This window comes from Chaetodon trifascialis, chromosome 14 (genome assembly GCF_039877785.1).
Source record: "Chaetodon trifascialis isolate fChaTrf1 chromosome 14, fChaTrf1.hap1, whole genome shotgun sequence".
Classification (NCBI taxonomy): Eukaryota; Metazoa; Chordata; class Actinopteri; order Chaetodontiformes; family Chaetodontidae; genus Chaetodon; species Chaetodon trifascialis.
Window position 1 is genome coordinate 18,722,785 of NC_092069.1, and position 20,564 is coordinate 18,743,348.

Here is a 20,564-nt window from a genome sequence, read left to right on the forward strand (position 1 = left end):
CAGCATAATGAGCTTCTGTTACTTTCGATACGTTCAGTTCATTTTGCTGATGACTTTCGCATTGTGATATTATTATATTATAAAAAAATCTGAGTACTTCTTTTACCACTGGTGCTTGCAGTGCATTCATGCATGTGCCTCTCTTCCTTTGCACCGCCTACTTCAGACTTCATGAGTGCAGGTAATTTCAGTACTGCTTAAAATATAACAACCATAGTTACTATCATCATGTCAAATCTACACTATATTCAGTACCGCCTTGGGAACCTTTGCTCCAATATGATGTGTGTGCGGTTTACTGTCAACAAGTCAATCAACGTAAGCTTATACAAATAGCACCCCCTGTTGACGCCTGGTTGTAAGGACGGGTGAGAGGTGACAAGTTGAGAGGTCGTGTTAGCAGGCGGCTATACTTTTGCTGCAGTCATAGTAAGTAAAGGCATTCAAAGAAAGCTAAGTTGTCGTGGGTCCGTGTTTGGATCGGTTCATATCTTGGGAGAAACAAACCGGTTGCGAAACAGTTTCAACAAGCGTCAGCTCTGAAGACCGGCAACGCAATTGTTGTTCAGCGTTAGCCAACGTTAGCGAGCAGCTAGCTGGCTTGCGAAGCTGCTATGCCGCAACCAAGTGCTTGGATTAATCTGAGCTAACAGAACTAGCTCACATAAGACAAACTTTAATACTGGAGGAAAACACGAAAGGTGGGTATGTTGTGATTGGACCGAGTGCAGTGAACTGTCGGACAGTAGTTTGTGCATCAGCCAGTCCGGTTAAAATGACGTCGGTTAACATGAGCTAGTTTATGTTTGTGTTAGATTTGGTTTGCTAAGTTAGCATTCACGTTGTTGTTCGTGTCAGCCTCATTGAGAGTGGCATATTAGCTCAAACATTGCACTAACAGCAGCTACCGTTGTCGTCTCAAATGTATGTTATAATGTACAGACAGTAAGTTTCCTTATTCTTGATGGTGAGGTTAAATGCGTTAATAATCCACGAAGCAACATGCCGCTCGAAGGCGGATCATTCACAGACGGGACATGGCAAACCTCGCTGACGGCCTGTGTTTGTGATCACTTAGCTTAAAGTTAAACGTTGGCGAAGCTGTGTTGTCTTTGTGGTTAAACTCCCTGCTCCCTGTGTGTTCCACCCTGGGGTTATGGAAAATGTGTGCACGTGAAATAACAGTGCATTAGCTATTTACTCGTCTTGAATATTGCATCAATGAGGCGTGGTTCAGTCCCTGTTTCCTAATGCGGATTCATTTAATCACATAAAATACCCAGAGTTATTGCATTAATCGATATGGTGGACTGGGAAGGTCCAAGTTGCAGCCACTGACATCCTCTGCTCCCAAACTTATTACTCATCCACAGGCTCGTTGTGCAGCTGCAGTGATTAATAAGCACCAACCAATTCGGACACATTTACTCAGAAACCAAGTAAAGTAAGTCTCAAGTCTTCCTAATCTAATGGAAGGCTTGTTAATGCTAGGATTTTTGTCAGAGTTGATGGTGGCAGAAGCTATCTTGCATGTGTTTCTCCACCGGTGTGCAGCTGTGTGCATGCATGTCACATAAAACCCACATGACCTGCTTGTGGTACTGTTTGAAAGTGGTTGGACACCAAAGGACATTGTCATGGAGAAGTTGCTCCAAAAAAAACAAAACATATTTTCTGCAATGTCTAACTTGATGACAACATCTTCAACTGAAAACTGTTAAGTCCATGTTTCCACCAAACACCTCTGGTATAGTTCCCTTGAAACCCGCACACAATGTACCTAAAGCCTATATCTGTTTTGCTTTTCCAAAGACAGTACTGCGGTGTTGTTAGCATTAGCAAACCTTTTCTTGTGGTTGAGAAGCTGCAGTGTTTCTTAGTTGATGCTTTGTAACCTATACTGTACATTTATTGCCAGATTAATTTACGGCTAACCTTTCCTCTGCTCACTTCTCTGACCTTTCTCTCACTTGCTCAACCACGCACTTGCTACACACAGACGCATTGCACACTAGGATAGTTGTTTTTACAACAACACATCGAAGAATGTCTTGTGGTCTTTCTTCAGCACGATTTCTTGCCCTGCTTACATATAAGAGTACTGTCTGCATGGGTTTGGCGGTGTGACGGTGTATACTGTGCAATGATAAAAATGCAAAAATGATTTGGCAATACTGTTTCCACCATGGGAGCTAAGCCATAATTACAGAGTCATTCACAGTGTATGCACTTCTACGCGGCTTCACAGCGACTGAATGGGTATGTTGATGTCGTTGCACGGAGTGTATCTGCTTCGTACTCTATTCTGCTTGCCTGTATATCGTTTTCCACTCTTTCGTTGACATTGCAGTTACATCCAAATACATGTAGCATTTATATGCATGCAATTATATTCATGACAGATGAGTCCTCCTCCTTCTCCTGCACACTCAACCCAGGCGCCACACCTCGCCTAAGCCAGCGTATTTCCAGTAAGTGAGAACGTGTCTGACACAGATAACTGTGCTACATGTGCGAAAGGACAACTCTGGAAAATGTTTGGACCTGATCCTGAGGACACCGTCCAGAGTTCACATGAGACAACAGCTTTGGTGTCTCTGCTGTATATTTGGGGGCAGCTCAGTGTAGCAATCCACGTGCTCCTCAAGGTCATGTGATTTGGGCTGCAGGAGCGCTAACCAGGTCCTCATGTGACGTGACAGTCGGTGACGATGATGCACCTCTATGGCATCTCTGTCGTTCTCATTTGGGAACTTAACACTTCCATTTTTACAGAAACTCAGTTCTACTCTTTAGTTTTTAAAACCAAGTGTGGTCTCATTAGAGGCAGATTTTAGATTTTGGCCATATTGGAAGATGCAAGGTTTAGTTACATGTAGGTATGGATTCAAGGCTCCTATAGCCAATGTGCTTGTTGGAAATAAAGCGTACAGACCACTTGTTTTGTTTTGTTTTTCGTGCCTGTACTGTTTCATTTTTTTGCCACGTCGTTTGTCAAAAGGATATTCTGGAAAAAGTAAATGATTTCTCTGAAACTTGGTAAATATTGACTTGACTCCTGAAGGCTGTAAAGTCAAAAAACCGAACCAGTTATTAAAGTTTGACTGTGCTTTTGGCTAGCATAGCAGACTTTAGAGTTGTTCAGTTATGGAGGCTTATTCTCTCCAAGTGCCCTCTGGGCTGTAGAATTTTCCTGCCCTTAAATCTATTTGCAATTAATTTTATGGCATTATCTATTTCATTCTTCCTGCCTCTGTCTTTGCTTCTCTGTCTGTCTCTTGCACACATTCACACACCACTTAAGCTCATTGTTTAGCCTAGACGTGCTTGACCTCTTCACTCTGCTTTGCTCTGTTGGGATGTCTGGTCTTGGCTTAAGACGAGGAATGCAAAATGTCTGCCAGAGAATTCAGACTGGGACTATGAGGAGTATGCTGCACAGCATTGCATGTGGTGGTGTGTTTGTGGAAGTGCTTTCAGAATCATTACTATGGTGATTAAATAAATGTTAAACCAATGCAAATGGACTCGGCTAAATCAAACCGACAAGTGGTACTATGGAGTGTGGAAAACAAAGTGTTTCCGTGGATGCCTTGTTTAAATAGTGCTGTGTCCCAGGTGTGCATGTGAAGCGGAAGAAAAACATGTTTGTTTAACCCTTTAATGTCCATAATTCCATTCACTAATGGTTCCAGGTGTGTCATGCCTTTTTGCTGCATGTATGAATAGGCTTGTCTGATTGTTCCAGCAGCCACCCAAGGGTGTGCTTTTTGTTTTTGTGGGGACACAGTCTAATTGTGGCAATTGTGCTGACCAAGCCTGTTTTTCTCACGTCTCTCACACACTCACATTTTCCGTTGTTATAACCAGTAACCCTTAAACCCTTATTGCCGGCATAATCATGCACGCAAATACACTTGCACCTCTTAAATGCGCTTCAGCCGCTCTGGTCTCCGCTGTGAAACTTGCTGTGTCATGGTGCCGCAGAGGGTGTCAACGGGGGGAGGATGATGGGAGTGTTGGGGGCAGGTAGTGTGAACCGAAGACTTGTGCAATCATAACAGTAATTGAGGTGGAAAGGTGAATACTGCAGTTCATGTAAGAGAAGAAAACACCTGCTGGATGAAATCCTCCCTGTAGCATCAGCCCAGACTCCTTCCGTTTAACATCTAAGTGACTTTCTCAAGAGCAAGTTGTATTGGTTGCTATTGAAAGTGTTGTTCATCCATGTTTTAAATTGTTCTGTTTGGGCACTCAAGTTGGCTTCGTTAAGTGGTTGTTTGGATAATTTGGATAATACATGGCAACACCACTTTTCTGGTTACGGAGAGCTCCTCTTAGTTTTGGTGTAGCCATACTAAGAATTACATGACGTCACCAAAGTTCATGTATTAATAAGGTGCAATAGACATGTGCAACAAAACGAACAGAAGGCATTCTAGTCAAGCACACAGTCCAGAGAAGAGGTGTAATCAGGCAAAATAAGTGGAAGCCACCTGTGTGGATGTACTATATGTAGGGTTTTCAGAAAGGACATTTTCCACAAGTGTAACAGTACCATCAGAAACTGAAGTGGTCACAACTGATGTCATTTCAATGACAAGGGATCCCCATTGGCATGTCCACATGAGCCCCTTTAGTCTCATCAGATGTGTCATGGACAATTGAAGGTCCCATTACTCGGTTTTGAGTTTCAGAAGGATTACAGGCTCAGTTCACTTCCCTCAGGGATATAATGACCATGTGGTATTCCTGCTATGTTGCAGCTACTGTTGTAGTCATGCTTAACCAGCAGTCAGTCTGTTTAAATGGTCTGCATTTACGTTCATGGAGAGCAGTGAGTGTATGTTCTTTTCCGCAAACCGGTCAAATCATCAGCTGTTTTATCTTAACTGTGAGAATAGCATTGCAACCACGGTTGAAATTTCTGATAAGTTTTTGACAGTATTTTAGATCTTCAGTTGATATAGCGGTGATATTCTACCACCAGTTATTTATTTTAAAACATCAGAAAATATTAATGCTACTGTACATGCTGTACAGCCAGTGAATTATTTTGAAGCCATGTCCACACTTGATTTAGTGACCATACACCCACAATTTGTTAGCCACAGTCAGAAAGGTTCCCCTATTTACATTCCAGTGTAGGAACGTCTGCCCTGGATTTTCCACTGTTTGTGGGAAAATATGTCGGAGGAACAACAGAACAGCAGTCTTTGCTATTGATGAGAATGTCGATAATCCCATTTGTTTCATGTTACAGAGTTTCACCGCTTCAGCTCCTTTCCGTGGTGGAAATCCAAATCAGGAATAAATTCCATAAAAGTCATCATTTTTATCCCCCTTTTTAATGCAACTACAGCTCAGCGCTTTGACTGCTCAACACCATTTTATTTATGTGTCTTTGAGTTACGTTCCAGCTAATCTAATCTGTCTCACTCATCTCTCCGCAGATGGCTGTGTCGGTGCGGGGCCTGTACTTTGTGGTGACCCTGTTTTTGGGTAGTTTCTTCGGAAGCGTCTTTATGCTGGGTCCAGTTCTGCCCCTCATGCTGCTGTCTCCTGCTTGGTATCGCTGGATCACCGATCGCATCGTCGCTACCTGGCTCACCCTGCCTGTGGTGTGTACACCAGCTTCGCCTTCACTTAGCCTATTTCTGTGCGTGCCAGATGGTCTTAAGTTATCTGTGTCTGACACGATAACCTGCGTCATCTCAGCCTTATTTATGCCTCCCCATTTAATAAGATTTCTGTGAGATGTAAACTTAATTTATTCAGATTACCCTTAAGAACAATTATGCAAATCTTGTTTACAGTGACCACATGAATTGACAGCATTATTAATTTATTTTCCACTCACTCTTGTCTCTCTCTTAAATTTATCTCTCCGCCTTTTCTCTTCCCAGTCCCTCCTCTCTCCCTCTACATCCTTTTTAAATGATCATCCACCTCTTCTCTGCCCCTTTCCATTCCTCCCCCTCTTTCACTTCTTCACCATCCTCCCTCTATCCTGACGTCTCTCCCCTCTGCAGTCCTTGCTGGAGCTGGTGTTTGGGGTGAAAGTGGTGATAACAGGTGATGGCTTCATTCCGGGGGAGCGAAGTGTGATCATCATGAACCACCGCACCCGCCTGGACTGGATGTTCCTGTGGTGTTGTCTGCTCAGGTACAGCTACCTTCGTCTGGAGAAGATCTGCCTCAAGGCTGCCCTGAAGGCCGTTCCTGGCTTTGGTGGGTATACAGTGGGTGCCCTGCCCTCTCCTGTACACACAGACTTGAACACCTCTGCATACCTTATGTAAAATGTGCTTTACAAAGCGTAAGCAAAATCATTCAAATTGAGACAGCTGAATCTAAATATAAAAGAGGAACAGTGTGTAATGTAGCTTCAGGGCAGTCTAATACAACAGTTCTGCAATAAATCCAAGGTTATAATGTTCAATTTGATGTTCATTCAACTGTATGATCTTTTGGAGGATGCAGTTTGCGATCCTCTTGAATTGTATTATATAAAACTCAGTGGTATTTCTGTTATTGAGCCTCCTCTCACCTCAAACCTGCAGCCTCCAGAATGACCATTAAGTTGAATGAACACCTCTGTGAAACACCCTTACAGAATCAGTTAATCAGAAGAAGTAATCAGTAAGGCATGCTAAGACATTGTATGTGTTCTCCAGGCTGGGCAATGCAGGTGGCCTGCTTCATCTTTATTCAGCGTCGTTGGGAAGCAGACAAGAGGCACATGGAGAACATGCTGGACTACTTCTGCGACATCAGAGAGCCGCTGCAGCTGCTGCTGTTCCCGGAGGGCACAGACCTCACTGGTGAGAAGGAAACAATGCAACATCTCCAACCATCCGTGGGACAAATTTCCCACGTTTCATCTGTTGTTCTCAGAATGTGTTACCCACCGACCGAGTTCCAGAGCTCAGTGCGGCACCTGTCTTACACCTTTGCACTGACACTGTTATGCAAACACAATTTCCAGGTGATAAGGCATAGCCAAATCCCTTGACGCACAGTCATTTCTGCAAGAATGCTCTGATCTTTCAGTCCAAGCAACAGCGACACCAGTGTTTAAAGCCCTCAGAGATCACATTTAAGCCAATCAAAGTCCAGAGTAGCTTTACTGGGGCAAGCTTAACTTCTCTGTACATACCATGATGTCATGAGGGGTCCAGTGAAGTTGCATCATAATTGTTGAGCAGATTTAGGGCTGTGTTTGTTCCTCTGTATGTGCGCACACGTCTGCATTTAAGCCTCTTAAACCTCAACATTGGAGGATGTATACAGTATGTTCTCATGCCTTTAAACTTGTCCTAGTCTTAACTCTGCTATTACGTATTGTAGAGTTGTACATATAACCTCTGTCTACAGGATCAGGTCAGGGTGTGCTTAAGCCCCTCTAAAATTTTCCATGACCCCTTCTATAGCTTGCGGAGCCTTTGTGAATTGAAGGAAAGATTGTGCAAGAATGAGAACTTATAGCAGAGTCCTGATCAACAAACGTCTGTCCATAGTCCTTTTTTCCTACAATTTGACCTCGGCTACTCGTTGCATAATCTGAATAATGAGTCATGATATAGTTTACGTGTTGCTGCAGGAAGAACCTGAAGAATGTTTGAGCGATGTCCACCTGTGGTTTTTCCAAATGTGTAAGCATTGGTGGATGTATTTCATGAATGTGGTCATATCCCTTAAACAACATTATTATTGTTTAACTGATATCTTTATAATGGTACACTTTTGTTTATGATTGTATGTCAAATTTTATTTTATTTTTTAAATAAGGAGTATGCAGGAATTAGGCTTGCACGGTTTATGCACATTTAGTACATTTATTGTAAAGCTACAAAGTCAAAATGTATCCTAACATGCATCTGCTGGCATATTACAAGCCATTTAAATGACCTTGTATTACCTTATTTTTGTTTTAAATATGTATGCACTAATTGTAGTGTTACTTCAGAATAGAATAACATCTAATGTAATTTTCAGTTGTGCGCTCTGTACCTGCAACTAAAAATAGTATGATGCACCGGTTTACTACACATGTAGATGATTGCTCCTCTGTAAGAACAGTGAGCACATACAGGACAGCACACATGCGGTGATTGCAGATGCCAGAGGTTTATCATGTGTGTGTCTTTTGCAGAAAATACAAGAGCAAGGAGTGATGCGTTTGCTGCAAAGAACAGTCTGCCCAAATTCGAGTATGTGCTGCATCCCCGCACCACTGGATTCACCTTCATTGTGGACAGACTACGAAAAGGTCAGGCGTGATCCGCATCAGCCATTTCTGAAATGTCCACATTAAACATGACAATGATCCACTCATAATAATAATGTTATTAGTTGGCAGTCAAACAGCAGACGTGCTGTTGTGGGTAAGTAGGACACGGAGTCTGTCCTCGTAATGGAAATATTTTATCAGCAAAACCGCAGGAAAATGACATGCTGTCATGATGGTTGTAGTTAATCCACTGACGCTGTTTCTGGAAGAGGGATTGTACCTGTTATTTTTCACAGTCTCAGACCTATGCTTCATCCTACTGCCAGCCATTACAGCACCCCAGAGACTCTCATGTTTCCCTGTGAGCTAATTCTGGCAGCCCTCCAGGGTTCTTAAATACCACCTCTGGCCCTGCCGTCGAATCCCCCAGCCGCCCTGGATGCTGAGCGTGGCACTAACTCTCCAAGCAGGTGTTGTGAATCAGTGTGATGTCATCAGACTTAGCTAATTCTCCTCTCCCTCTCTCTGCACCGCTGACTGACATGCTGTGCATGTTGTTCTTTGTCCAAGTCCACTGTGCCCCTCTCGGCTCTATTTTTACCGAGGCAGAGCCGAGCTGGACAGGAGCGGGCGCTGGCAGGTGTCACCCTGTCCACTTGATAATTAATTCAGCTCTATCCGTGTGTTGTAGCACTGCAGATCGGTGATGATGGTGTAGAGCTCAGGGTAGTTGTTGAAGGCAGAGAGGGGATGAAGCTCTAAGCCCCTGGGTAATTAGAGGCACATGTGTAATGGAGCTGAGAGCTGGGATTTTTTTAAGGGTGCATAACGCAGTTCCAATAACGAGTGTGGATGTGGAAAAGGGATCTAATTAAATCTCCCCTCAGTGTCATGCCATCATGTTGGAAACTGCGGAGTTTACAGAAAAGGATCCAGTTCACCGTCTTGTTTTGGTTATTTTAGACTGTTCCATCAGCAAGTGTTGTTCCGTAGATAATTTTAAAATTGTCTCCCTTTTCCTAGGAGACAACCTGGATGCCGTCCATGATATTACAGTAGCATACCCCAAGAACATCCCTCAGACAGAACGCCACCTCATCCTGGGGTTTTTCCCCCGTGAGATCCACTTCCACGTCCGCCGCTACTCAGTGGCTTGCCTGCCCACCTCGTCCTCTGACCTGGAGTCTTGGTGTCGAGAGCGCTGGGCCGAGAAGGAGGTCCGTCTGCGGGACTTCTACTCAGGCCAACCCCGAGCCTTCGATAGGGAAGGTGTTGCACGTGTGCCACCTTGTAAGACGGAGCTGCGAGTGGCTCTGATCAAAGCTGCCTCACTGCTGTACTGGAGCAGCTTCATTGCTCTGTGTTTCACTGGCCTGTGGCTGTGGGCTCCATTCAGGCTCTACTTCCTGGTAGTGGTTGGAGTGTATATTGCCCAGCAGAAGCTGATTGGAGGACTGGAGCTGCTGGAGATGTCGTGCCATCGATACTGGAAGTCCATGGCTGCTGACGTTGGCGAGAAGGAAAAGGTGATGGATGGGAAAATGCAGTGAGGACGTAAAACTGTGTTGACTGGACAATGACATGTTTCCACCTGTGCTCAGCAAGGACACTGAGGACTCAGTGGTCTTGGCCTGTTCAGTCCAGAGGGCTAGAGGATCCCCTTGAGGGACGCAGTCCTTCATGCCTTAGAAAGGGATTAATGAGTTCACCTCCTGGCAGTATGCATGGCTTCAGTGGAGAGAGCTTGCCTTTCTTTTGAAGAAGAAAAAGAGGAATGTTATGTACATTTATCTGTGTCGGAGTCAAGGAGTTCATCACACATGATGTGTCACTTGCCCCCTGTACCTCTCCCCTTGTATAATCACCGTTGCAAGCTTGCTGTCAGTGCATTTTATCTGTTTATGTTGGTGTTTATTACGGTTGTTTGTTCAGAACCTCAGTGTGGACGTCTGTGGTGAAACAATGCTGTTTAGTATTTGTTATACAGTTGCCATGTCTTTGAAACTGGTTTTATTGTATGTGTTGCCCTTGGTTTTCTATCGGTGTCATACGTTATGGAGCAGAGCCATAGTACAGACCCTGAACATATGATGACTTGACTAACAAACATTCAAATCAGCACTGTAGTTTGCTGGAATAGACCGAAGGGACAAGTTCAATGAATCCGTTTCCATTAGTAGTCTCTAGTCAAGTACTGAAAAAAAACAGACCGATGTAATTCACAGAGAATTATGATGGAATATACAGGTATATATGTGTACCATTGTTTACCTTTTATTGGGTATAATTACCCTTTTATACAAACTGGGGAAAGAACCTTTCCCAGTGAGTTGTTCGAGGTAACTTCCTCTGTGATGATGTTTATTATCGTATAGGTCTTGAAATTTAAACTATGTTATTCTGCTTGTTTCCTCAAGTAGCTTTTGCACATAAAAGCCAAAGGTGTGAAAAGCAGACGTGATTTTAAAAAGTAACCAAACAGAATGTAGGCTGTCTTGTACGGAGAGGGAAACCTCACCCGCCACTGGAAAGGTTGCCCGCAGCCACGCTGAGGTAACACTTGTGATCGTCAACTCACCGAGATCAAAGATCTGACTAAGATCTTGTAAGTGTAGAAGCAGATGAGCTTTGTGCCCTTTCTGGGAATGGAGGGATGGCATGTAGAGGCAGGACGTGGGTGGTGCTGGGGTGGAAGAATGTCCTGTTGGGACAACATTACCCCTCGGTGTGCAGGGTGGCACAGAGGACCAGACTTGGAGTGGAAAACTGGCCCTGAACTCAACCTAATCCAAAAAAGCCCTGTAATGCCCACCTCTGCCTGCGTCCCTCTCCAGAGGACTGGCATTGATGCGCCTGCTAAACTCAATTAGCAAATGACAGCTGAGAAAGCTACTCCAATTGTGCCAAAAAAGGACAGAAATTGAAACAAGATTGGAGTGGTGCTTCGACCACGCTTTTAGCCACTGACTCACCTTGCCACTCAATACCATATGAAACCATGTTAATTCTGGGAGTCAGGAAACATTTGTGTCTTAGACAGTCTGTAGCAGTTTCTGTAACACTGTGCAACACGTGCTCTAGGTGACCGCTTCAAATGTCTTTCCCGGTCAACCACACAAAAGGAAGTTCACTGACACGTCTTTTTTTATTTTCGTTTTTGTTTATATGACTCTGAAGCTCCTGTAGTTAAAAGTGTAAAGGGGCTGTTTCCAGTCACTGTGATCTAGCTGTGTTAACAATTTTACCATCAGCATGTGGTAGTTTACCAGACATGGTACTATATCAGTTTCCTCAACCCTGAACCAGCTACAATCTCCACATATTACTCTTTCACGTGTGCTATTTTCTGTTGCCCATTTTACAATCACTTTTTGATGCTGGACCTCTTTAAAGTCATTGTCCTCAGGTAAACACAGTGGGCACTGTTTGAGTCAGGCTCTTAAAGGAGGAAATCTATAAATAAATATATTATATCACCTCATTCACGTTTCCAGTCATTGTTCTTTTGATTTTATGGCAAACTTAGGAAATTTTGACTTCAACCTGAACACTAATACTGCCTTGATGCTTATGGTAAACGACCTGATAGCCCAGGCCATTGGATTGACGGTAGCATCAGTTTAAAATGTTATACATGGCTGACATGGTGTGACATTATGATATGACGTAGGGGTAGTGACAGTCGTTTCTCATGTAGAGCACCTCCACTTCACTGCTGTCATGTCTTCACTCTGACGTGTTCACTTGCTGCAGTTGTCTCTGCGGTCCTTTAATCTAGAACTTAGCACAAACCATCACTGCGGTGAATGAGGCAACAAGACCTTCAGCGCTCATGTTACACAACACCCGGGCCACAGTTCGCCTCGTCTATTTAGCACGCACACAAACACGTCCTAGTCGGCCATAGACAACCAAAAAGGTCAGGAGCTTTGAAGGTGAAGTGCAGTCGCCATAGTAACTAATGTTGACTCCCCTGTCTCCTAGCAACGGGATGTAGAGTGATGTCAATGGAAAGCATGCTATTTTCTCCCCCTCTGACAGAATGATGTCACTCCTTTGTGAGTGTGCGAAGCGACAAGTTTATTTCTATATCCTATATCGCTGCTCTCCTGAGGGGACTGAGAGGGGGTGTGATGCTGACATCCCGCAGAACCAAAGACAGACAAAAGGTGAGGATAAACGAAAATAGCTGTCTGGGGACGATGAATCACGGGCCAATTAAGGGTGCAATTATGCTCCTGGTTCTTTTTTTTTTTTGCTCTTTCCCTCCCCCGCTCCCAAATCATCCCCAACATCTAAATGTAACTTCAGATGTGCTCTGATATGTTTGACAGTGGGTGGAAGGGAGATGGATAATGCACATGAGAGCATTGCTTCACTTGTGCACTTCTTTTTCCTCCTGTTACTAGATTTGGCCCTCAAAGACGAGGATAGTTGAATGGGTGTATAGGATGAGAGCTTAAGGTTAAAGACTTTAAATGTCAATGTCCCAAGTCTTGCCCAGGATCACGGTGGAAGTGTAGGGTAGTGGAAAAATAGCTCTCTCACACGTAAAGACTGGCAGATGTAGATTTGCGCCATGTCTGTCGAATTGCCTGCAGACTAATAGGATCAACAGGGCAATGTAATTATCCCTATCTGGCCTGATGGCTTTTTCAATAAAGACAGCAGATAATCCTGAGGTTACGCAGGGACAAAGTCAGACTACTATGAATTATAAAGCAGGCAAGTGAGCTCTGTGGAGATGGAGGCTGCTTTTTGCCTCTAGTCATGTCCGGCATTTAAATGGCTCTAGATGCGGTCAGAAAAACATCACTGCTCTGGATCCATTAATGCTCCGGATCCCTCAGAAAAGAAACAGAGAAGGAAAGCAACCGTGGTGGCTGTAAAAATAGCCGTGACCAGAACAGTTTGTCGTGTTCAACAACCTTTAATTAATATTTGTGTGAGCTAAGTTTAGTGCTGCGTGCTCGGTGTAGGTCGCCTCCGTGAGTGACTGCAGAGAAGCAGATCGGTTGTTGATTCCACCGCTGTGACACAGACACACTAACAAAGAAGCCTTCCAACAGGATCAGAGCTATAAATAACTTTACGGCAGCACTGCAATATTAGTGGGTGGATTAGGAGTGAATCGTCACTGCCTATTTATAAACCCAATGCAGTCAAACCTCTTCATGGGGCTGATTCACTGAATTAGTAGGATTAAATGGAATTTATAGTTTAGATGTAGTACACATTCGTCATAAATGCTGGCTTTTTCCTTGACAACCCATTCAATGTTTGCCTGTATTGGCCACTTATTTACTGCACATAATCCAGTAATTTAATTCATGTTTCTGCTCCAAAGAATAATGTCACTGACATGTATTTCCAGCCTGCAGTGAAGCTCTACAGACCATGCCAAGCAGGCTAACGTCAGAGGCAGGCAAGGGACTCAGCATCATGCATCAGAAAGGAAAACGTCTTCAGAGACCGTCCTGTCTCTCAGTACCCTGCTGCCATCTAGAGGTCTGAGGATTTTGTTTTGCTCATAAGCGGCCTCCCATCCCTCTGATCCCTTTATGGATATGTACATAAATCCACGAGTGCTTATTTAAAAACTCGCTTTAAGCACCAGGTTTGAGTAATTATAGCCATGTATTCAAACACCTGTCCTCTCTCCTACAGATTTATAGATTTCAATGGACAAATAAGACAAAGACATTGAACCCAGCAAGACTACATGTTTATTTAGAAATCACGTCAGAGAAAACCTTACTACAGCCATACAAGAAGAAAACATTTTTTCCAAACCTCCAATCGAGAAAATATACAATAAGATCATCTATCGGGCAATAAAATAATAATCATATAGAGTAAAGCAAATAAAACCATTACCTATCAATAAAATGGCAAAAGTGAACAACAAAATGATAACAATATTCTGTCACAGCCACTGACTGTTCACTGCACTGACGTGGGGATATGGACTATGTCCTGGAAAAGCCATTTGTATTAAATTTAGCTTTTCTTTTTGTAGAAATGACAACTTTCTTGCGTGACCTTGGAAAGGCGAGCAAAAACATTGACAGTGTCACCAGTGACGGCTGGACCACTTTGGTAACGCCTGCAGGCATGTACACTCTGAAATGGCACAATGTTACACTGGGGCCATGATGCTGTGCTGCGACCCGCTCCAAAAATAACCTCAAATGTCACGGAGATTGAGATTTTCCTTTTTTACAAGTTGACATTTTGGTTGAAATCTTCACAGGACACTGACAATATAAAATTGGGGCTCTGGCATAGTCAGAGGGCAAAGGCTCAACTTCAAAGACTCCATTAAAGCTTGTTTGGCTTTGTGTTGTAAGAAACAAGTCATCTTATGACCAAATATGCCTTAAGCCGAAGATTATAAAAAGAGGATGGGTCATTGTCTGAGAAGTAGATGTCATCTCCAGTCAACTGTGTTTAAATAAGTCATTTCTAACTTTATTATATATTAACTGGTAAGAGAACGTCTGCTGTCTTCTTTCCAGAGCGTGTCTGTAAACTTGTCTCCCACTGTTGGCTACTGTCAAACACTTGCATGACCCATCCTCTCATAATCCTGTCCTTAAGCCAGGAGGCAGCCAGAGAATGTCTCCATCACGTCTAAGACTCATTCCCCCTCCGTCATACTGAAGACACATGGCTGGAAGGTACACGCTCCTCATAAGTCACCAAAGTGACATGTTGCGCTTCACACGGCACATCACACAAGCACAGAATCCATGCTAACAGATGGAGAGTGGTAGAACTCCATTAAATTGTGGGATCCACATTGCTTCCACACTATGAACTGAAAAAATGGGACACTAAGGACACGAGCCACCTTATGTACATTTCAAGAATGTTGTGTCAGTCAAAATAAATGCACACACCGTGTGATCTAAATCAAACTCATCATCAAACACAGCAACAAATATTTAAATATGACATCAATCTGTGCAGTACTTATGGTGTAATTCAGATGAGAACAGAGAGTGTAAACACTGTCATATTCACTACACTACTAATAAAAGTGATATAGAAATAACAACTATCGTGGTCTTAACTGCATTCAGAGCTCACAGTGACAAATACACTGAGACAAAGTTGACAACACAGAAGCACAAGCCTCTTGAAAGCGAAGTGTCACCTCCATTGGTTCATTTAACATTGCTGTGTAGAGAGGACTGGTAGCTTTACCCATGTCTGGATGATGAACATACTCCAGTTATTGAAATAAATAAAACAACCAGGTGATTTTAGTGACTGACCATGTCTATCATGCATGTGTTTAATTACCATGTGTGGAGCGTGCTTTGTGCAAAGATGGTGAAAATTCTGTGTGACCGTGCACGAACACTTAAACAAGTGAAGTTACAACTTCCTATCTGTGTGTCCAGCTGTTTTGGGGTGGTGCCCTGTGACACTTAAATCGGGAAGTGGTAGGAATAGGTCTAAGGTCATAGGCCAGAGACGGGGAAGGGGTGTGGGAGGGTGAAGCCAAAACTTCACTGACCACTAAGTCTGCAGGTGGTGGTGTGCAGTGCAGAGGCAGGGGGGTAAAGGAGAGGGAGAGGAGTTAATCCAAGGATAGGGACTCATGAGTTGTCTGAGGGGACGTGCTCCTCAAAGCCCTCGCTCTCCCTAACCAGCGCCCTCTCCAGGATGACACGTCCCTCCTTGTACCGCTGACTGTCCTCAGTAGCAAACTCGTAGATCCAGCCCAGCTTGCTGTTGCAGTTCTTGCAGCTGACGTCTCTCACCATGTGTCTTCCAGTGAGCATCACTCTGTCTTGCACCTCGCTATACTGGAGGTTCACCACCTGTGGGGTTGACACAACACATTTTGTAGCAGGCAAGCAGATACTGAATGTGTGCACCCTGTTTGGTGTAGGAGTAAATGTCATAAGTAGTTATTTGTACCTTGTTGAAGAGGAACGCTCTGCCTGTGGCTCCCGTGAAGCGTGTTGAGATAAGCTCAGACCTGTTGGTCAGGATGGTGTCACAGTTGGCGCAGGAGAAGAGGCGTGTTCCGCCAATGTGGTCCAAGAAGATGCGTCCCATCGCCAAATCTCTGACAGTGACTGAACTAAAGCTAAAGTACGAAAGAAAGAGAAGGGCAAACTATTTATTGTTGAAAGTGACATAAAAATAGGACTTGATGATAAACAGTATATAGGCAGTAACACCTTACAATACAATACCTTAAGGCTACGCAAATGTGAGAACTCAAAGAGGTTTTGTTATACCGTTTATAATGTGACAGCTACTCCTTTAACAAGCTCACCGGTAGCTCACCTTGTAGAGCACATACCACACATTAAGACGGAGTCCTTACTGCAACAGCCCGGGTTGGATTCCAGCCCGGGGCCCTTACTGCAAGTCATCCTCTCTCTCCCCCTGCCTTTCCTGCCTGTCTCCAGCTGTTGCTATTATATTAAAGCAGAAAAGCTGAAAATATAATCTTTGGGTGTGTGAGACCATTCTGGGTAATGTTGCAAATCAATGAGCAGGACTGTTTTTGGCCACATTGGATTTTTAAATCTGTGAAGACTCACAGTCATCCAGTCTACATTATATCAAGAAGTGCTATGTCAAAGGCAACTTTTAAAAGTAAATACCAACTGATGTTATTTTGGTTTTAGTTTCGCTTTTATGTCTCTACTCACCCTCAAGCTCTCTTTTCTCTTCCCTCACTTACTTCCTTCTCTATCTTAGTTTCAAACAAGGTAGCGAGGCTTTTATTTGCGCTTTATGAGGATAAATAAAACCACGGTGGTGCCCCAGAACCAAAATATGCATTAACTGTGAAAGTCATGGACAAACAGACTGCATCCTGTGCCACCCCATGTCTTAAGTGCCTTTCCAGAGTGTCTGATATGGTGTAAAGAAGGCAATTTTCAATCAGCAGGTGTAAGACAGTTACTATAAGTGCAAAACAATCATACAGCAGTGAAATACCTATACATACATACATACATACACACACATATATACATACACACACATATACATACATATATATATAGGGAGAGAGAGATACACACACATATACATATATTTGATTTAAATGAATATTTTTTTCGCTTATTTTCCAGAAACATTCCAGAAAATTAATAAATTAATTACGATACATATCTGCATCACAATATAAAATAACATGCACTTTGATTTTATCCATATCACAGTCTTAACAGGAAAACAAACATTATGACCTATTTAACTGTATTTTGAGGTGTATTTACCTTATTACCTCCCCTTGCTGTTGTATCTCCCTGTTGAGCCTTTTACTGGTTTAAAGGACTTTATGTTCCTGACTGGTGTGTCATGCAGACTGTTTCCTGTAGATGGCAGCTGAGCTTTAAATGGTGCTGAAAATAAACCCATCAAAAATAAAAAAAAATAACCTCTCTTCAAATGATAGCCAATTGTATTAAGCTATACAGCCCAATATCACAAATCATATTATGTCTCAAGGGGCTTTATGTAATTATAGCATGCAGCACCCTCTGTTCTTAGAGCCTCGATAAAAAAAAATACTTCGAACAGGGGAAAAAATGGAAGAAACCACAGGAAGAGCAACAGAGGGGGATCCCTCCCCCAAGACGGACAGAAAAACCTAGTATAACGTTATACAACTAGGACGACAAAAAGTAGACTGCAGAACATGAGTGAAGATAAATACTTTTGAGTAACTGACAAAAGGGAGCACATTTGCTGGTTTCAAAAGTGGTTCTGGACATTTTAGCTGAGTGGAATCAAGTAAAAAGAAGCTAACGTTGCGTTAGCCGTTGAGCTAACAGCGACAACGACAACAAGCTAGGAACAAGCGGAACAACAACAAAACGTATATCTCAGCTTAGTTCAAAATGACGTCTTTCTACCTTTTCAAATGTGTTTCAGTGGCACAGATTGTCCCCACCAGCGATGATGTCACCGATAATTTTGGTATATTTTAGACACGCATCTGTTGTTTGTGCCGTCGTCGCCGCAGCTTTGTTGTTCTTTTTCAGCTGTTCCTGTCTGCGCTGTGCTCCAACCTAGTATCAACATCCGGTCATGACGTAGCAGCCCGTGCTGTAGCTGCGCGCGGGCCCGCCACAAGATGTCAGCAGAGGAAAACCTTCACCTGAACGGACACCATAACCATATCTTATATCTTATCTTACTAGACTTCACTTGACATTTTGATATGTCACACTAGGCAAAGCAGATAATACGTGGCATCCAACGAAGGCACCCGCTTTCAACGTTATTAAAAAAATGACCAAAATACATCCCCTTTGTTAACCTGTCACCCACGCCTCTCCATACCACAGTAGCAGAGAGTGGAGGGGCAGAGGGGTTGTTTAGTTTAATGTGTTAGTCTAATCTGCCTGACTCATTGATCCTTTATCTGAATGAGGTTTGTTAATATTTAGAATCTATCGCCCTATTTATTAAAATGTCAGTAGCCTAACTGTGCCGTGTATTGATAAACCTAAGGTGCTGTCCGCGGTGCTGAAGTTGCATCCCTTTTTTTGTCTCTCAATCCACCTTTCAGTCTGTTTGGTCTCGGATCTATAATGCTCGATACTATAAATACTTAATTCTATACCATATTATAGCCGATGCCCTCTGCAGAGTCGTGTCACCTGCATGATCAAAGTGACAGACAGCAACATGTAGTCACAGAGGAGGGAGAGGATCATAGAGGCACACTACTGCCTGTGGAATTGCCTCTAATATTCCTGTAATACTGTATTTCTGTGATCATTCAGTAGCATGTCTGCTGTTGAAAATGAAATAAAACACATCCTCAGATCAAGCCACCTTTCATCTTTTGGGAGATGCTCGTGGGTGTGTGTGTTGGTTGATGGGGTGGAGGCAGGTGGGCGCTCCCATTGAGCCATCTGTTCCATTTAGCTGCTTCAGTTTCAGGGTCTTGGTGTTGTGCATGCTGACTCACTGTCATGACTTACTGGGAAACCTGAATAGGACAGACCTGTTGTTAATTGTGTTGATAACGCATGCACTTTTGCACTACGATAAGAGAGATTCAGACATCTCCTGACTGACCAACCAACCAGACTCCAACTGTAGCAGGACACAAATAGTGGCAGTAAATGCAGCAGCCCCATGTGGAATAAGGAATATGACACGCTTCATATTTGAGAGTAGAACTTTCAAGCAGGCAGGAAAATGCAGATTGACGACAAATAAAAGGGAAAACCAATATACTGTAAAGTCTCTTCGCAAGTTGTTGGGCAATCCAAATATTGTGATGCAACATATCAGAGCATTATAAACCACATACATTTTCTCCTGTTTGATAGAAATCTGATAACTCAATATCAAGATAAGCCGTTGTTTTTTTCTCTCTCGACTTCAAGGATCAGGCTATCTGCAAAGTCAATCTAAGGACAAACTCATAAAGCATTTAGCAATCTCATCACATCTCCAAATCTACCTAAATTGCTGGTCGTTAACATATTATTACATAACCGGATGGAATACATGAAACACTGTGAAGTTACTTGTATGATCACAGTTTATAAAATGTCTTATGTGCACGCAGCAATGCATGACAACACGTTCAGGAGCAACGCCTTAAAATGATCTTAAATGGCACACGTTAACCTCATGACTCATAGTTCTGTCAATGTTATCAGTGATGTGCTTCAATGTGGAAAACCACCTCCACAAGCTAGAAAACAAAAACATTTAAACTTTGAATAACAGAGAAGATTTATGATTGTTTGAGCTTTTACACCCAAATGAGTTTTATTATGAAGCAGAAACGTATTCATTCCCCTGGAAAAATCGTTACTATCACTGTGTCCACAAACTCCGTCCTGTTCCTTAAAACAACGGAGGAGCTCAGCTCAACCACTCTTTAGGAGTTGTTTATGTGGGCTCTGAAACAACAGCTTAAAAAAAAAAAAGCTTTCAGCTAAAATTAAAATACACTGAAAGTAGAAGGTGTATAGAACTAAGATCTCATTAGATATATTCCTTATATTTAATGGCATTTGATCGCATTTTTATTTGCCTTATCAGGATAAACCTTGTAATTGTCCAGCTAAAAGATTGTGTGTTTTGCCTTTTTAATCCCTTAAATGTATGATATAAAGATTTATCAATGATTTATTTGCTGGCAGCCATAAACGTGTCTGTTCGGTCTGTTGCAAACACGAGCACATCCTTTAGATTTACAAGTTAAACCGCACAAGATACAGATACACATCAAGAGACAGAATGCAGAGATAGAGAGGAGGTGAAACGCCATCTAGTCTGACTGATTGTCATCCCGATAAACTGATAAGAGGAAGATATGCCTGAG

The 20,564-nt window shown here is 42.9% G+C and overlaps 2 protein-coding genes across 4 annotated transcripts; one reads left to right on the forward strand and one right to left on the reverse strand.

Moving 5' to 3' along the window:
• Positions 1-344: 344 nt before the first annotated feature.
• On the forward strand, positions 345-11,714 carry lclat1 (lysocardiolipin acyltransferase 1). 3 transcript variants are annotated; one of them, XM_070979815.1, is made up of 6 exons: positions 345-701; positions 5,454-5,621; positions 6,033-6,231; positions 6,678-6,824; positions 8,156-8,272; positions 9,257-11,714. In XM_070979815.1, the coding sequence occupies exons 2-6, from the start codon at positions 5,454-5,456 to the stop codon at positions 9,781-9,783; spliced, it is 1,158 nt and encodes a 385-aa protein (XP_070835916.1). In that variant the 5' UTR covers positions 345-701; the 3' UTR covers positions 9,784-11,714. The 3 variants fall into 3 exon arrangements, with proteins under 3 accessions (XP_070835916.1, XP_070835918.1, XP_070835917.1); XM_070979817.1 differs by having other exon boundaries at positions 359-701; positions 5,907-6,231; XM_070979816.1 differs by having other exon boundaries at positions 375-429.
• A 2,222-nt stretch (positions 11,715-13,936) lies between these two features.
• ypel5 (yippee-like 5) lies at positions 13,937-18,293 on the reverse strand. Its single transcript, XM_070979468.1, has 3 exons — positions 18,127-18,293; positions 16,166-16,337; positions 13,937-16,065 (listed from the first exon to the last, which is right to left on the reverse strand). The coding sequence occupies exons 2-3, from the start codon at positions 16,304-16,306 to the stop codon at positions 15,841-15,843; spliced, it is 366 nt and encodes a 121-aa protein (XP_070835569.1). The 5' UTR covers positions 16,307-16,337; positions 18,127-18,293; the 3' UTR covers positions 13,937-15,840.
• Between the last annotated feature and the right edge of the window lie 2,271 nt (positions 18,294-20,564).

Bases quoted from the DNA above. Each gene is read 5' to 3' on its own strand.
- lclat1 (XM_070979815.1), top strand. From the start codon at position 5,454: ATGGCTGTGTCGGTGCGGGGCCTGTACTTTGTGGTGACCCTGTTTTTG. The intron at 5,622-6,032 runs GTGTGTACACCA...TCCCCTCTGCAG, and splicing joins CCTGGCTCACCCTGCCTGTG to TCCTTGCTGGAGCTGGTGTT. The intron at 6,232-6,677 runs GTGGGTATACAG...TGTGTTCTCCAG, and splicing joins GAAGGCCGTTCCTGGCTTTG to GCTGGGCAATGCAGGTGGCC.
- ypel5 (XM_070979468.1), bottom strand. From the start codon at position 16,306: ATGGGACGCATCTTCTTGGACCACATTGGCGGAACACGCCTCTTCTCC. The intron at 16,066-16,165 runs GTACAAATAACT...TCAACCCCACAG, and splicing joins GAGCGTTCCTCTTCAACAAG to GTGGTGAACCTCCAGTATAG.